The following is a 17,783-nucleotide window of genomic DNA, read 5'->3' as shown; positions in this document are numbered from 1 at the left end:
AGAGATATCAAAAGAGAAGAGACACTCACTAGATTTAGTGAAAAAAAAAAAAAAAAAAAAGGAAAGCTACTTCACAAAGTGTTCCCCCTCCCAAACTTTGTATTTTTTAAATATTCTGACTAGCTGAATCATAGAATACCAAGTTGGAAGGGATCTCGAGGATCATTTGGTCCAACCTGTCTAGGCAAAAGCACAGCACCTTGTCCGGATGGATCTTAAGAGAGTCCAATACTGGGGAATCCACCACTTCCCTGGGGACATTATTCCAGTGGCTGATTGTCCACATTGTGAAAAATATTCCTTTTGTGTCCAATCAGAATCTCCCCAGGAGTAACTTGTACCCATTACAGCTGGTATTTTCCATGCATCTCCTTGTAAATTAGGAGTCCCCAGCTTCTTTGTAGGCACCCTCTAAATACTGGAACATGTTGATAAAGTCTCCCCTAAGCCTTTTCTCAAGGCTACACAAACCCAGTTCTCTCAGCCTCTCCTCATACAGCAGACTTTCCAGTCCTTTGATCATCTTTGTGGCACCTTTCCAGACCCTTTCCAGATTTTCCATGTCTGTTTTGTATAGAGGGGACCAAAACTGAAGACAGTATTCTGGGTGTGGCCTGACAAGTTCTGAGTAGAGTGTCACGACTTCTTTGTCTCTGCTGGTGATGACCTTGCTGGTGCAACCCAGCAGCCTGTTGGCTTTTTTTGCCACAGCAACACACTGTTCATCCTGAGCTTGTTGTCCACCACAGGTTCCTTTCCACAGAGCTGCTGTCCATCTGAGTAGATCTGTTGACCCAGATGATCTGGTTTTGTGCTTCCAGGAGAGCACCCTTTCCTCTAACTGGTAAAATAGAAGAAAAGATAGTTTGGACACCTATACTTTTCTCTGGCACCTCCAGGATTTTGTAGTCTTCCTTGAATCTGCCCAGATTCCAGCTTGAGGTATCACTCTTGCTCACACAAAAGAGCAGCAAAGAATAATAGTCAGTGCTCCTGACAAGTTGTGGCACCTTCTCAGTAACATCTCCGGCCTTAGCTACCAGAAGGCAGCATAAGTCCCTGTCATGCCAGCAGATGGGCACCTTAGTGCCCCTAAACAGAGCATCACCCACTGCAAGCACTCGTCATCTCTTTTTTCGGTATCCACTGTTGTGCTGCTGGTACAGTTTCACCTGGCAGGCTTCGTTTGTGGGTGTCTACAGCTGTTAAAGCTCCATGTCATAGCTCACTTTCACATTTAGAAAGTGCCAGTTATCTATAAATATAGAAAATTGGTAAGGAGCATGAGAAGTATAAGCAGATAAGTGACACATAGGCAGGTTGGTTGTTAAAGTACAGAAACAAGCAGAATGTCTCCATGTTCTATTAATGGAAGTGACAAGAACATTTGCCACCTTGAAGATGACTCCTGTCCCCACTCTCAGTTTTGCTTTCATCCCTATCCTCACATTGTGTCTGTTTGGACATAAAGCTGAACAGCACATAGGTTTGCATACATTAACATGCCAATGATAGTCTCATCTTTGTGTGGGTACTTCACATGAAACTTGGAGAAGTCACTGAGAGTCATTCACTGAGAATGCTGCTCTTTCAATGTGCAAGATGCTGAATTTGGCCTTCTCTAACTCTTACTCCTCAGTTTTCAAAATATGTCATGGAAGATCCTGAAACCAAATGAAGCTGTACTTTGATGGACCCCATTCACTGTCTCCAAATCTCCCTTTCAAAGTTTTGATGGTGATTTTGAGTAGTTTAGTGCAGTGACATGAAGGAGTTAGTTTTCCTGCTTAGATCTAACATTCTCAGATCTTAACCAAGGATGGAAGGAAATCCTTCTCCTTGATACTAAAGCTTGCATAAGAACATGCAGAATATTGTGACTTTCCTTTGAAGAATCTTATATTGACTGGTGTTCGGAAAGAGGAGTGCCAGATTCGTTATGGCTTGGAATTTCTTAACTTCTTGACTGGTGGCAAGCATTCTTTATAGGGTGGTGAAGTTGAAATGCATCTGTACTTTGAGCTCTTGGAGCTGAGCACTTCAGTTGTGTGACATGGAAAGTCCTGATCATCCTCTGACACTCACTTGCATTGATCAAAGGCAGTGTAAATGATACTGCAGTTTGGTCCCTACAAAAATCCAGTTAGGCTCACCATAATTCTCCTCCATTGGGCTGAGACCAAACTGCTGTGGCTGGGTACAGCCTGTGTTTCACATCAAGAAACAAACACGTCCAGAATGTGCTGGAAAATGCACTGAGGGAGTAAAAACCTGAGAGCCTTAAATGCTGATGGATGTGAACAGGACACTGCAAAGTATTTCCTTCTGATGAGTCCAAAACCAATACTTCAGGTTTTGTGTGACAGCTTAGGGCTAGTTTATCTTATGTTGTTGAGTCTGCTGGCGCCATTTGAAGTCAGTCTGAGCCACACAAAAGTGTCTACAAGTAAGAGAAGTGTCTAAGCAGGAGGGGATGATTCCTTTTAGGAAAAGGAGCTGCTGCCCTCTGTAAAAGTGACAAGCCAGAAATTATTCCAAAGAGCAGATGGAGACAAAGCCTGTTCTTAACAGGAAGATCCCTTTCCTTGAAGGCAACCTCCCTCAGCCCTTGTCCTGAGGGTGAGAAAATGCACGTACTCCGGTGGCGTGGCTGCAGTGCTGTGAGGGGTCTCTTTTTTGTAGGCAGAAACCATTAGGAAGGTGGTGGAAGGCAGAATGTGTCCCAGGAGCCCTAGTTTGGAGCTGACAAGTTCCACTCCTTCAGGGAAAGGTAAACATAAGGAGATTAGTGCCAGGAGAGAGAACCTAGGAAGAACAAGCACTTTCTTTAGTTACTGTAAATCTATTTCTGAGCTTAAATTGAAACCTGCCTATCTTTTCCTAGGAAGTTTGAGAGTGATATACATCATTTTATACACTGTGCCTGAGGGTGTATGACATGAAGACCATGGGCATTGGAGTAGCTTTCCTATGGCTTCTGTTAGAGGAAGAACATTTTTGGTGTATTGTCACTGACTTAGCTCTGAAAGCAAATTCTCGTTCAAGACTCGAAAGTAGCTGTGAAGCTTATATAAAAGCAGTGTAGAAAGGTGATTTCTGAAAGCTCTCCTGCTCACTGTATGGAAACAGTCTCTGTAACAACACCTTTATGCCAAATTTAATTCTATTAGCCCCCTTTCCTCCAGCCTGCCCCTTTCCCTACATTTTGGGCTGTTTTGCTGGCACACAGCAGGCCTATGGGTGTGTTTGCAATTACAGAGGGTGAAACAGGAACAGCTCTGCCTTATCTCCCTGGTTTCCCAATGTCACTAAGCGCATTTTATTTTGAGATTCCTGATGGTGCTTGGCAAAGATAAACAAAATCTTCCATCAGGAAACCTGGGAGCTATTTCCACAGGAAGCTTCAAATCACTAAAGTAAATAAAACCCTTTTACATTATTCCCAGCCATGTTATTTAGCTAGCCTGAGCCTGTAACAATTGGTGAGAGGTGTCATATATTAGGAGGCTCGTAGCCTTTAAACAAATGATTCTTTTGGAATCCTGTGCATTTTTCTTTTGTCCCTAGATTTATTCAGAAAATAGTCTTCACAGAAGGCACATTGAGGAAGAGCTCCAGATTTGACAACATGAAAGTAGTTGTAACTGTATGATTCTGTTGGCATGCTATCCCTTTAGGCTAAAAATAGTTCATTTGCCTCAGTCCCCAGGGATCTTTGGTTTCATCTTGAGAGTTTTGCTTGGCTCTTCTTAGCTTTTACTGAGTACTGGCATCTTCAAAAGCAAAAATTACCACTATTTCTAACCTGGCTTTCCCAACACACATCAGAAGAATTTGAAATGTACTGTGAGTAAGATGCAGCAATTCCTTTCTTCCAAGTACTTACCCATATTCAAAATGTTGGCCATTTGATTGGTTCTAAGTGTATCTGAATTAAATGCTTTTTAACAAAATCAAGTGTAGGATTCACTTCTTCTAACTTAAATCTTAAAGTTAAGTATCTCAGCCTAAGCTGATCATGTAGGATCTCTTTATAATTACGCATGAGGGACCAGGATCTCCAGAATTTGACCCATCTGAAAGGGATGGTTTGCACTGCCCTCTGGAGAAGGCTGTGTCACCCCATGGGCTATAAACTTTTGCCCACATACGGAACACAGAACATCTATATTCAAGTAGATGTTTAGATTTTGGCAGCTGAGGCTAAATATAAGGTATTCTATGTATGAAGATGTTTCATCTCAATAGCACTTCCAGTCAACATGTTCTTAATTGTGATCAGAATCTGGCACCACACACTCTTACATATGAAACAGGATCCTGATGGTGGTCACTCATAAATGAGTTCATGAAATTTGAATTTTTTTTATAGCTTTGTTTGACAGAGAGAGAAAAATGGTATCCCAGTGGAATGTTAAGTGGAACAAGTCAACCCAACAGGCTTTAATACCCAGTCTAGTATTTTAGTGTCACGGCCTCCATTAGGTTGATCCTTGGACTGCACACCTGAACTACAGCTGATGACAGGCACACACTTTGCTCCCACTGCAGGGGCACGATGAGTTCAACCAACAGAAATCAGGCCTCTCCCTGGAAGGCATCTACTGTCAGGAGAAATTTCAGTTCAGGACTAGCAGGAGCTCATTTACCCTCTGTTTAGCACTCAGGGCTAAATGTGGAAAAGAGGACATTAAGGGGAACAACTGATGCCCAGCTTCCAATAGGCAGGGATCAGTGAGCAGGTTGTACTCATGGTTCCCCTGGGAGGCAAGGCAGCCCAGTTTGCAATATGGGGACTTAGGGAGAAGCTTTCTGATGGATCAGTCAATCAATGAGAGAGGTTAATGAATATGTGGGATATTATTCACTTGAGAGCTACTTTTTACACATTCCTGCTGAAGTGACATCAAACCCGAAGCAACACTGGTAAGAATGAACTGAATGGAAGTCGGCATTAAGCTGTTCATGATCTAAGAAACAAGAAAAGAAGGTATAATTCTCCCTTACGAAAGAAGAAGCCATTCTTAGGATTTCAAGTCAAGTTTACAGCCAAGTGCCGTAGCAATTAGTAGTGAAAGAACAATTGAAAATAGCCACAGTCGATGTCACTTGACCGAGAAGGAAATGACTTTATCAGAATATTGGCTACAAATAAACCAAGAGAGGTTGCATTCTAGGAGTAAAACTTGGAAGTGCTTTCTCTCAGGAACTTACTTCTACTTTCACTGAGGTCAGTGGTGTAAGGGCCTCGCTGGAGGGATGAGCCCCAGGTGGAGGCAGCTGGGAGGCAGCTGACACCACCACAGCTCTGTACCACTGCACAGGCGGAGGAAGTTGCAAGTAACATTACAATAAACTGCAAACAGGACCTTTTCAAGTAGGACTTTCTACATTGCTGGCTAAATTATTCCTGCCTGAACCATCTGCTGTGAAGTGAAAACTTAAGCCATATCTACACTTAGTAAGTTGTTAGTGCAATGATCCTTGATTTCTGCCAGGTGAAAATACCTTTCACTTGTGTTTAATGCTGAGCCACCTAAACAAAGTATCTTCATCCGAATGCTGCCCACACACAGCTGGCCATCCAGGGCAGAGGGTACTGCTTCTGCTTGCCTCTTGGGTGGCTGACAAGCTTTAAAGGCGGGGAGGGTAAACACCTCTGTTCCAAGGGAAATCTCAGGCATGTGATCACAGATGCTGTAATTTCTCAGGATTTGAAGCATTTTTAAGAAACAGACATACTTTATCTGAATTCCTTCTGAATAGCATGAAAACAGTATGACCAAACATGATGAAATGCAGTATTTTTATACTGCCCTCTTGAGATTCCTTTTCTCTTATGCAGTTCACAAGCTGGAGCTGTGATCAGAACTCCTTTTTCATAGTCCCACTGCGCTGTCTTTAAATAATTCTGCTTTTGGTACCTTGTCCCAGTCTGTCTTGGCACAACATTTATACATACTTATTGCTTCCAAGAGCAACTTCAGTTTACACCAACTGATGTCTGAGGCCAAGTGTATCATAGCTCCAAGACAAATTATAAGAATAACTGGAGCCTAGTGTATGAAATGGAAGATTACACACTTGAGCAGGAAGACAACGACACTGATTAGTTCAAAGACTTCCTGATAAAGGGGAAAATATATACTGTGTTAATTTTGGCTCATTCGTTTCATATAAACTAAAAAGTGTTCTTGATTTTTGACAGATGTACCAAGTGGATTCCATATTAGTTTGGAAAAAATGCCCATTGAAGGAGAGAATTTGGTATTGTCCTGTTCGGCCAACAAATTCCTGTACAAAGACATTGCTTGGATTTTACCGAGGACAGTCAACAATCAAACGAAAGCAAAAAAGTCTCACAACAGGGAGTACTCCATCACCCTCACTCTGACCATCAAAAACGTTTCCCTGGCACACTCAGGCACCTATGCCTGCCGAGCAAGGAACATATACACGGGGAAAGAAGTGCTTCAAAAGAAAGACGTTACAATCAGAGGTGAGCACTGCAACAAAAAGGCTGTTTACTCTCGGATCCTCAAATATAAAAGCACAAGGAATGATTGTACAACACAAAGCAATGTAAAACATTAAAGGACTCATTAAACAGTAAGAGATGTCTCATATCATCTTGATTTTTTTATTACTGTTGCTACCTTTCAAGCCCTGAGGTGGTGCTCATTTCCCCATGGGTTGGAAATAGGAGGAATAGCAAACAAAATCCTAACGCATGAGCTTCCAGTTGAGTTCAGACGGGTGTTTTCTGCTTTGAAAAGGCACGTGGAAGCTGGGGTTTGGAAGATCCCCTGTGCTACATTTTACATGTCGTTATTTTTTCTCTTGCTGTCTCCTACTGAGCAATAAGGAAAACTTTGGATCAATCTTTTCTTCCGCTTTGATATCGGCCTCATCAAAAGTGTCAAAGCTGAATAAACTGATTAACTTTAAAAACTGCTGTTTTCAGTCAACAATGGACATTTAATAAGCTAACTTGAATGTGCAGAATGAGCACAATTCAGTTTGAGATTGACTGGACTATATATTTTTTATTTTAATCTGATCTTGATGGACTTATAAATATTACCTGCTGAGCAAGTTCTAATGCTTATTTATTTGAAATTATTTTCTACACTAAAGTACATTAATCTTAAAAACTATCTTCTAAAAGAAGTATGCAGGGAAGAAATAAAAATGTTGATATAATGCACAGACCTATCATATCATTTATAATAATGATGATTTTACAACTGACAGACGTGAACCATGTTTCTCCAAATAAATCCAGGTAGATTTCCAGTTGCTGTGTTGGTCAATTTTTAAAGTCAGTTCTGCACTAATGTAAAAAACTACTGATAAAAGTGTGAGTGTTGCTTCTGGCCTGAAGATTCAGGAGTTTGTAATGCTGTAATTATTTTATTAAGTGAGGAATGTTACACTAACACAACTGACAAGGTTTTAGCCAGCACAGTGAGTTAATACATTTTTAAAATACAAATTCAAAACTGAAGCCATTAAAAATATTCATTGCTTTTGGTATGCAAATGACAATTGGATTTATTATGGGGATTAAGAACCAGCCAAACTGCTGAAGGAGAATTAAGGGCAACCTGAGAATTCCTTGTGAGCATTTCCCCTTTTCTTTTCCTTTGTCATGATTTTGCTATGAGATGTTTCTGTGTGTTATAAATTCTGTATAAGGAAGAAGTTACTATTTTTAATAGATCTGATAACTTTATTTTTTTACAATACATAGCTTTTATTATTTTTGGTTACATTTACGATTGATCATTTATATAGCATTTACATAAGCCATAACAAAACAGACCACAATGACCAAAATAGCTACAGCAAAGGAACAAAGTGGCTGTGCTTTTAAAATAGAGGTTGACAACATGACAGTTTCTTGCGCTTGGGAACTCACCAGACTATTTCCTCCTTTAGGTATCGAGATCGTGTCCCACGGCTAAACTTGCCTTTCACGTGGGAATTGCTTTTGTCAAGTGTGAAAGGGTAAACAATAGCATTTCCCCATAATGCCAGTTTCATGGAGCCTAAAATGCCTAGAAAACAATTGATAACCTGGAAGTTGTCAGAGTAAAGAAAAGAATAATCATTTATATGTTGAAATGTCACCTATAGCCTACTTGTATACAGTAGCTCTTTTGTTCATTATTAACGTGATGGCTTCCAGAAACAATGTGTTCTTGCAAAGGGATCAGGCTCTCTTTTTTCCTAAAACATGCCTAAAATGCAAGTGAAGTCGTTGGTGACTGCTTAAAAATGGAGCAAGCGCACTCTTTAGCATTTGCAATTCTTCAGAAGAATTACAATACAGAATCCCCTTTTTTCCTAGGGTATTTTGTGGGAAGACATTTGATGGCAAGGTGGGTGGTGATGACAGGACGTTATGAATTTTCCATGGCCTTGGGAGCCGAAGCATGATGATTTGTAGCAGCCAGTTGCCAGGCAATATGAGTTTGGGTCAGAGAAAAAAAGAGATGTGGCAATTAGACTGTTCTTCTGTGAAATTGTTGTGCATTGCAATGATGTATGTCACTGCTGAGTGGATGTCCCACCAGCCTGGTCTCAACCAGCACTCAGAGGGCCACGCTGTGCAAGGATGTCATAACATCCCAATGTGGCTGTCCGTGTTGGAGGGCACAGAGAAAGCTCACTGGAAACCTTTGAGGAAAGCAGTTCTTGGTGGCAGGATAAAAACTACTGATTTTGATGTCCTCGGATGACTGGAGAATCTCATGGGTTTGGGGAGTTTCTCTGCCTTCTGTTGTGTAATATATTATTTAGGGAGAAAGGTGTGAATTATATTTCTTCTTTTTTTTTTAAGTGTTTAAAATAAAGCTTGTATTTATATTTTTGTACTGATTAATAAAAAATAAGTGAACAGACAACATAATAGTAACAAAGGGCAAAAGTGGATGGAATGCAAATGTAAACCCCAAAATTAATGAATTGTAATTTTTTTCCCTTTGTTTGCTTTTAAAAATGCAAATTTCCCCTCCCTACCATCCCAGGTCAGACAAGTACTCTGACACCAGTGTTCTGTTCTCCCCTTTGTGACACCCCTGTCACTCCACTGGGCCAAGTTCTGCCTACAATGAAGTTCCTCAGAGTAACTGAGAGCGGAGTTTGGCCAGCAAGGCAACATTTGTGGGCAAGCATGAAGGCTGGGGTCGGGTCCGGGGAGTTGCCCTGGGCACTGAGCCCCGCGCTGTGCTGGTGGCCAGGCTAGCCCCTCGGCTTTGGAGTGAGCAGAGTGGGACATTGGAAACTGTCCCCTTTGGCTTCTCTGCAAAAATGAACGGGAGAAAACAGGTGGTTTGCAAAAGAGAATAATCCTCAGGTTGACCAAGTCCTTGAAAAATCAGCTGATTGTAGCAGAGAAATTATTGAAAGTATGTGAATGATGACTTAAGTTTTAAGCAAAAAAAGTTTTTCTTAATATGAAAACCCATCTTTAGTGTATGGCTATAAACAAATTAAAATTAATCACAACTCACAGAACGTGTGATTTGCCTTTGTTTTGTCATCTTGTCCACCTTCATTTTGGATGTCTGGGCTCGGGTGTCCGTCAGGGACTGCTAATAAATGTGGAGTTCTTCTCAGCACATGTATGTGGATGTGCCTCAGATTGTACTTGATCATAGTGGTGTGAAAAATGAGAACTGAGCAAAAATTGAGGCGAGGTATCAAGAAGAAGAGGGCAGTCTTCTTGGCTGCAAGGCAAATATAGTTGACTATGTCATTGTGTAGGTATGTGATGAAGAATTTATAGCGTCTCTCATAAGCAGTGCTGTTTGGGAAGAGAGAACAAATTGTCTACTGGTCTCTAAACAACAAATATCACTGCCTGTGGAAATTATTGGCTTGCAGCTCAGAAAAGCCCAAAAGCCATAGTCATTGCACAGTCACGGCTATGTTGGGATTAAATTCAAGGGGTAAGGGCACAGAAAAGGTAGCCCACTTTAAAAGTGTTTTTAGTGCTGTGGGGCTCATGCACACTGCATAAGCTGGTTGTACATAGGGGTTTAATATTTCTGGACAGTTTTTATTTATGGCTGGTAACAGAATAATTATGAAGATGGAAATGGCTGATGGCTAATTTTTCTGTAAGGATAAAAAATAATCTTCCAAACACATAATATCTGAAATTTAGCTGATACTGAACTTGGTGTATTGGCGTCTGTTGCAGCTTCTAAGAAAATATTTGCAAAGAGTTGGTTTCTGCTTTGTTTTGTTTTGTTTTGTTTCATATTTGGAAAGCGTGTATTACCATTGCTGCTCCTGGCAGTGTCCTTGAAGGGAAAGGTTGCAAATAATCAGGGAATTTGAGGGAATCTGCAGAGCATCTCCATCTGTGACACTGCTCAGGAATCCTCCATCGCTGCTTTAAATGGACCAAAATACCAAAAATAATTATGTGAGAGTAGCAATGAGAATGAAAGATGTTGCCATATAATGTGCATAAATGTTGTAAGTACTTTGACCTTTGTCAGAACAGCTTTCGGCTCTGTATGAAGTGAGGGAAGAAGTGGCAAAGGGTTGAAATGATCATGAGATTGTTTTGTTTCTTTCAGGGATGACTTTAACATGATGTTTATACTGTGTTTTTGAAATGCTATGGTGTGGTTTGGCCAGGCCTGGTTATGTCCAGCCAAATACATGAAATGCAAAAGTGGAATAAGTTATGAAGACTTTGGTACAATGCTGCTGTGCTCATGGTTACTGGTTTTTGATTATGCGAATTTACTGGGTATGATTTGTAACTGTACTCTCTAAAGTAAGTAAATTATCAAAGTCACATTCATGGATGCCATGGTGTACGGAGCTGCAAGGTGCTATCAGCAGCACAGAGATACTCGGCTAACAAGAGTGTCCTGATGATTCTTCAAATCTTTGGTGTCACAGTTCGTTTCTTTTGATGATGAAAAACTGAGCTTTCATAGAAACTCATTGCTTTCGGTATAAACAAGCGTGGTTGGTCATGGAACTGAGAAAATCTTTTGAACACTGTCATCATTGTGTGTCTTCATGGGGTCACCATAACCTGCTATTGCTGAGTAATGGGAGTTCTCTGTACACACCAAACCCTCCTGAGCAAAGTAGAAGAGTAAATAAAATCAGTGAAAAATGAACTTAGTAGAACAGCCATAGCAGTCTCTAACACCAGTAAAATGAGTGTAGGGAAGATAATTAAATCCGCACAGTTACAAGAATGTAAAACAAAGGTGTTGTTTTGTCTTATAGCTCAAGAGGCACCAGCCCTGCTGCAGCAGCTTACGGATCAGACAGTGAACGCCAGTAACTCTGCCATGTTGGAGTGCCAGGCTCGTGGTATTCCTGAGCCCCAGATATCCTGGTTTAAAAACCATGAGGAAATACAGCAAGAACCAGGTGAGAGCTTTGTGTACTCACCTACCTCTTACAGTAGGCTTTTTATTTACCCATCTGCCTTAGGAAGCCATTTCCAGAGTCATTTGCATCAGTATCCAGATGTAAGGAAGGCAGTCAGGCACAACCCAGGTGCTCCAGGTTATTCTGTTTCACTCCAAAACGTGAGCCAGGCTGGAGATCCAGACACAATGGGTCTCTGTGGAATTGGTGAACAAATTTTCAGCTTATTAGAGTCATCTCCAGAGAAACATATTTCCCTCCATTTATTATAGAGGGAGCCCAAGGATCAGGTGTCTTAGCCAGCAGATAACTAGGCAAGAGAAAACCAAGCTCTCATGATGTGTATGGAAGTACCGGGGGAGTCTGTGGTCAGGCATTCGAAGTCTGGTTTTGAGTCACAAGCTATACAGGAGACTAAATCCATGTCTGGGGTGTCCAAAATCCAAATGCATCTACTCGTGGCAGAGGAATCCAGGTCTCATGCAACAGAAAAGGAACAGCTTCCCAGGTGGCAAGTTGCAACAACAGGAAAAGTTTGGGAGCTGTTTACTGCTGTTTCTGGAATGTGGTTTCAAAGATCAGCTAAGGCTAAATGTCCAGCTGCTGGCACCACAGTCATTGAAGTGTTCCTTGGATATTTCAGATGGAAATGAATGACAGAGGAAAAGGCAAAACCTTTCTCATGGGAATTTATGTCCAGCAAAAATGTTCAGAGGGGTTTGATTCATAGGAACTTGAATTATAAGTGTAGTCTTCTACAGAATGTTTTAGAAAGTTTGTAGTTATGGTTCTGTCTTGAATTATTGGAAATTACTATAGCATGAATAAAAACAACTGGAAAACATTCTGAGGATTTCTGCAACTGAGTTATAAGCCTGTGCAGACTTACAGCCCAGGCACTGAGCTTAATCTAGTGCCAGATTCCATGAAGCTTTGCAGTGACCCCATCACTGCAGTGTGCGTTAATAACACTATCTTCCAAAATGATGTGTTATGTGTCTAACTTGGGTGCAGTGCAACTGATACAGTTAAGAGCCTGGGAGATGTCTCCAGAGGGTAGGTCAGAGCACTATACTTAGGTGCCTGAAATAGATGGTGGGAATACATTTTGATGGGACTGAGTTCTGATGGAGCCAAACACAAGTGTGTACTTGACTGCACATTTCCTGGCTAGAAGGTGCCTTAGCAGCAGTCCTGAGGCCAAATCTGCTCCCTGCCTATTCCTTGCTTCTTGGCTGGCTTCTGGGTTGACCTAGGTGGAATAAACAAGATGTTTAAAACTTCAGGGTGTTTCAGGGTACACTGCCTGGGAAGTCCCGTTGCACTATCCAGCCCCCCTTTGCAAAGGAGCCCATCGCTCCATGCCACATGGGCAGGTGAGATTTGGAGCAAGTCTGCTGCCCATAGGGGCAGTCTGAACAGCTTTTGGAAGGGCTCTAAGCTTGAGCTGCTTCTGGGGCAGACCTGGGCCTGTAAGTGCAGTAACAAGAGTACCCTTTTTCCAAAAGCTGGAGACAGGCTAAAGCGCTCACATGGATGAAAGCATAGGCATAGTGCTAATCAACATAAACAGTACCAAGTACTTCCAAGATCATTCCCATAGGCTGAGCTTTTTGACTCACACAAGTGCTTTGTAAACACTGATTTCCAAAAGATTCACAAAGCATCCCAGTATATTTGGCTTTCCTGCAGATAACATTGGGCCCTGCAGTCTGTGGCTCAGCTTTCTTTTGGGAAGAACTTGAAGCAGATACTGTTACACAAGGGCCAGTTTTTGTTTATATCCTGACTCCCTCTCATTGCAAAATATTTCATTTCACAGGAATAATTTTAGGGCCTGGAAGCCGAATGCTGTTTATTGAAAGAGTAAAAGAAGAGGATGAAGGACTTTACCAGTGTATAGCCACCAACCTGAAAGGGTCTGTGGAGAGTGCAGCGTATGTCACAGTACAAGGTAAAGCACCACACTAAATGGGAAGAGCAAGCTTTCCAGAGGGATGTTCTTAGGCTGGAAGGGCAGGGGTATGACCTGGACTCATCTGGTGATCTCTGAAGCAATTTGAAGGAAGTTCTAGCAAGGGAAGTGTACCAGGTTGGAAAGGAAGCCCAGCAGGAAATGCTAACTCAGAGTGTGTTTACACTGACCTAAAAAGAAGAATTGCTTCAACCCAACAAAGATCAGGTCAGGGTAGAAGACAAATGTAAATTTAGTATCAGCAAAACAAACAAAAAACAGAGTAAGAAACACTCTCCTACCCACACATTTTCCCATTTTGGGTTAATTCCATAAAAATTAGAGGCCTATATCTATTGTTTATTTTCAGTGTAAAGTGAACTGCCAAATCAGACTAGAAGGCTTTAGCCTAGCAATAGCTACATATGCAAAGGTACTACTACAAAGAAGTAGTTTGATCTAGTTATTTCTGTAACCACTACTTGATTTATTTGCTATTCGTTTAAATGTCCAGCATTGTTCTGCCTTCTGACAATCTCAACTCATGCCTGTGGCAGTGATTTCTATCAATTAATTTTACATTGAATAAAGATAAAGTTTATTCAGTGACCTTTCAGTTTCTTTGAATACCCTTTTGGGTCATGAATTATGAGACTAGAGGAGTAGGTTGACATTCTCCATGTAAGTCAGTGTCATGTATGAATTAAATTTGACATAATCTCTTTTACTGACCTGGTGTTAAGTAAATAGTCCTAAATGCATTTAGTTGCTCCTTATAGAACATAATTTGACTATCACCAGGCCTCTTAGGCAGAGATTATATGTTTGTGGATGTTCTCATACAGTTGTTAAATGTGTCTGAATACTACTCAGTATTCGGATACCACCCTGCAGCACAAGAAATTAAAACAAATATTGATTTTTTGCCATGAGTGTGTAGGCAGTCGGAACTAGTGGTGATGATACAATGATGTTTTTGCTTTAAAAGGTCAGGGATAAGTATATGTACATGTGGGCTCGCCTAACTAGTGAAATTGAAGAGTTAAAGCACCTATCCCCTTATGAATAATTATAGAATCATAGAATGGGCTGGGTTGGAAGGAGCCTTAAATATCCTCTAGTTCCAGCCTGGTCTAGTGGAAGGCAGGAACACCTCCACCAGACGAGGTTGCTCAAAGCCCCCTCCAAGCCAGCTTTGCACACTTCCAGGGATGCAGCATCCACAGCTTCCCTGGGAAACCTGTGCCAGGATCTCACCACCCTCTGAGTAAAAAATTTCTTCCTAATATCTGATCTAAACCTGCCCTCTTTCAGTGTGAAACCATTCTCCCTTGTCCTGTCACTCCATGCCCTTGGAAGAAGTGACTCTCCAGCTCTCTTGTAGATCCCCTTCAAGGAATGGAAGGCTGCCAAAAAGTCTCCCTGGAGCTTTCTCCTCTCCAGAGTGAATGACTCCAGCTGTCTCAGCCTGTCTTCATAGGAGAGGTGCTTCAGCCTTCTGGTCATCTTTGTGGCCCTCCTCTAGGCTCACTCCAAAAGATCCACATCATTCTTATGTTGGAGGCCCCAGAGCAGGACTGCAGCACTCAAGATGGGGCACAAGAGTGGAGTAGAGAGGCAGAATCACCACCCTCTAAGTGCCTTGATAATACTAAGGTTTTTATAGCTGCTGTAACAGCTAAATTAATAACTTGTGCCAGGCGGTTGCTATCCAAATCATCCTACTAATTCATACTCATGGACAATGTAATTCATTATTGTATTGATTTTTAACATAATTGAAGCTTGGCTGTTCATTACAATCACAAGCATTCTGTCAGATGGCTTCTAGGAAGTCATATATCCTAGTCCAGAGGAGAGGAAAGAGAGCAGCCAAGAAGGCTTCTTCAGTGGTTACATGTCCTGAGGGACCACTGGCAATGTTCTTGTACGACTGCTATGGGAGCAGGAGGTGAAAACTACCACATTAAAATTTATGGCTTTGAGACTGGATGATAAAAAGAGAGAGAATTTTTCTTATCTACTATGATCAAGGAAAATGTCTTTCTATGCTTTTCCAACTACATGAAGGGATGTCACTAGAGGATTTTTACCCATTCCTACACTCCTCCGGAGTGTCTGTCCCTCTCCCAGGAAATGGCAGTCTCCCACCTCCTCCCTGAGCCTGGAGGGACAAGATCAGGGCTTGAATGTGGGGCTCTCTCTAAGCTTTGCCACTTTCTTGTGTCTCTGAGAAACACAGGCCCTGTGCCTGCTGCTGTGAGCACCAAAGCCTTGCCTCTGTCCCACGGCTCTCGGAACATGGGGCTGCAGATCAAGGGGAATAGAGCAGCGCCTCATGTCGATGGCCACGTTTAGCAGATTGGAAGAGTAGTTTGTGAATGAGTCAGGAAGGAAACAGTCTGCTGTCTTTATTTCCTCTGAAAAAACATTCTTATACTCACAGATAAAACAATGTGTTATTTTTGTGTCCGAGATGGATGAATGGATGGCGGAATCAAAGGGCCGTCTTTAAATAATTGTAGGCTGTGTTTGGTTTGGAAGCAGGGGTTGATGGGCTGTCTGAGGAGAAGAAGGGCTACGTTTGAGTGCATGTCAGAGCAATCTCTCTGCTTGCTCTTGGCTCAGGAACTGAAGAGGCAGCAAATCTGCAAGGACAGAATAGAAACAGCAAATGGCTGCCAGAGCACCCAGCAGGTGGGGGGAGGACTGTATCCCTAAAAGTCTGGAGAGAAATGCTGATAGGCATGTGGGGAACACAGACTCTTGGGCAGCTTTCTTTTGGGGGTCAACCTGCTCGCAGAGTTGCCATGAAAGCCATGCCCTGCCTCCCCTACTGAGGGCCCTCAGACCTCCTGTCAGAAGGAGCCAGGGATATAGTTAATTGCAGAGGTGCTGCTTTGAAGGAGATGTGTTGGCAAAGGAAAGAGCACCTTTTACAGCTCGTGCTCACTGAAATATGGACATAAACAGGCAAAGGAATATAGCAATGTGCCCTGTCTTAAAGGTGACGTTTGATAACTTAATGTGAACCCTGCTGATGAAAAGGAAAACATTTCATTTATTAAGTATTCACTGAACTATTCTGATACTATGAAAATGGTGGTAGCTTTTAAAATAACTTCTATTGGAATTATTTCTTTTAAACAACTTTCCTTTCCTTTCTATCTATCTATCTATCTATCTATCTATCTATCTATCTATCTCCCTCCCTCCCTCCCTACCTACCTAATCAACCTTTCTGACCTTGCATCTCAAAACGTTGTTGTGCCTTTTGAGTCATGCTGAAGTCATCAAGAACTTTGCCATGAAGTTTAAGTGGAATGCCTGCAGCTACTAAATGAAGCTCAGCCTGGGTAATGACTTAAGTTTGTAAGAGTGAAGGTGGACATCAGGGGATGCTAAGACTCCTGTTACCTCAGAATTCCACCAGAGAGGGTTGGAATGGAGCCCTGGTGGTCAATAGTTCAACCTCAGTTCAAACGAGGGTCATCACCAATGGTCTGGCTAAGCTATGGCGACCTCCAAGGGTGAACATTCTTCAGCATGTCCGGTCACCCATCCCGATGCTGCAGCACTAGGATTGTGAGATCACACGGATTAAGCAGGGTAGATCCCATTGGGGTAGGGGTGAGGGATGCTTTAGCTGCAGCAGATTAGCATTGTTGCCCCAGGCATGGCTTTTTCCCTGGTTGACACCTGAGCTGCACTGCAATGTTTAGGTGTTTATAGCTGAAATCCTAATGGGAAAGCCCATGTCAGCCAAAGGCTTGGGGTGGTAGCTGGAGGGATCAGCACATTAACCCAGGCTCTCATCCTGGCATACTTGCATGGTTCTAATGGCTTCTGTTGCTATGAAAAAGAGAAGATGCTGCTGGTGGCACTGCTTCACTCGCCCCCACATCACCCCTCTGCAGTCCTGCACAGACATGGGGTGGTGCAGGGGGGCTTTGGAGGGGCTCTGGGGGAGAAAGGGGGCTGCTGCTTGGGGCGGTCAGGCAGATGGGACAGAGCTGCACACTGGTAAAAGTCTTTGTCTAATGAGGTGTTTGCTGAGTAAAGGTCTGGGATGGGGGTGTAAGGGGAAGACAGAAATCTTTGGCTACCAGGCAAAGAGAAGGATTTAGTGCTGGTTACAGCCTCACCAAAGTCTGCTAATCCTAAGGCCTCTTCTGAATGTTTTTGTCTGTTCTGCCTCAAATCAAACCTTTTTCTATCCACCTGAGAGACACTCAGAGAGCTCTGACTTCAAGGCTTTTAGCAAGACTAGGAGTCTGGCATTTGATAACCCAGCCCAACCTCAGCTTGGAGAAATGCTTTCCGGTTGCCTTCATTTACCCAAACATTTCAAAGACAGCACCTTTGCGTCTCTTTGCTGACTCCTGGGCAGCTACTGAAGTGGTTAGACGGTTGCTGT

At 42.3% G+C, this 17,783-nt stretch overlaps 1 protein-coding gene across 3 annotated transcripts in view; it reads left to right on the top strand.

Moving 5' to 3' along the window:
* The window catches only part of FLT1 (fms related receptor tyrosine kinase 1), a 109,280-nt gene that overhangs the window by 62,157 nt on the left and 29,340 nt on the right, over positions 1–17,783 (top strand). For 2 of the 3 annotated variants that reach the window (XM_082278686.1, XM_082278685.1), the window contains exons 13-15: positions 6,209–6,499; positions 11,266–11,412; positions 13,235–13,366. In XM_082278686.1, coding sequence (XP_082134812.1) covers positions 6,209–6,499; positions 11,266–11,412; positions 13,235–13,366 — 570 coding nt within the window. The remainder of the gene's footprint in view (positions 1–6,208; positions 6,500–11,265; positions 11,413–13,234; positions 13,367–17,783) is intronic. The other variant, XM_082278687.1, reaches the window with a different exon arrangement.

Source organism: Coloeus monedula, assembly GCF_965178545.1.
Source record: "Coloeus monedula genome assembly, chromosome: 3".
NCBI classification, from domain to species: Eukaryota; Metazoa; Chordata; class Aves; order Passeriformes; family Corvidae; genus Coloeus; species Coloeus monedula.
The sequence above is the reverse complement of the archived record's forward strand: the minus strand, read 5'-3'. Positions and strand labels throughout refer to the sequence as shown.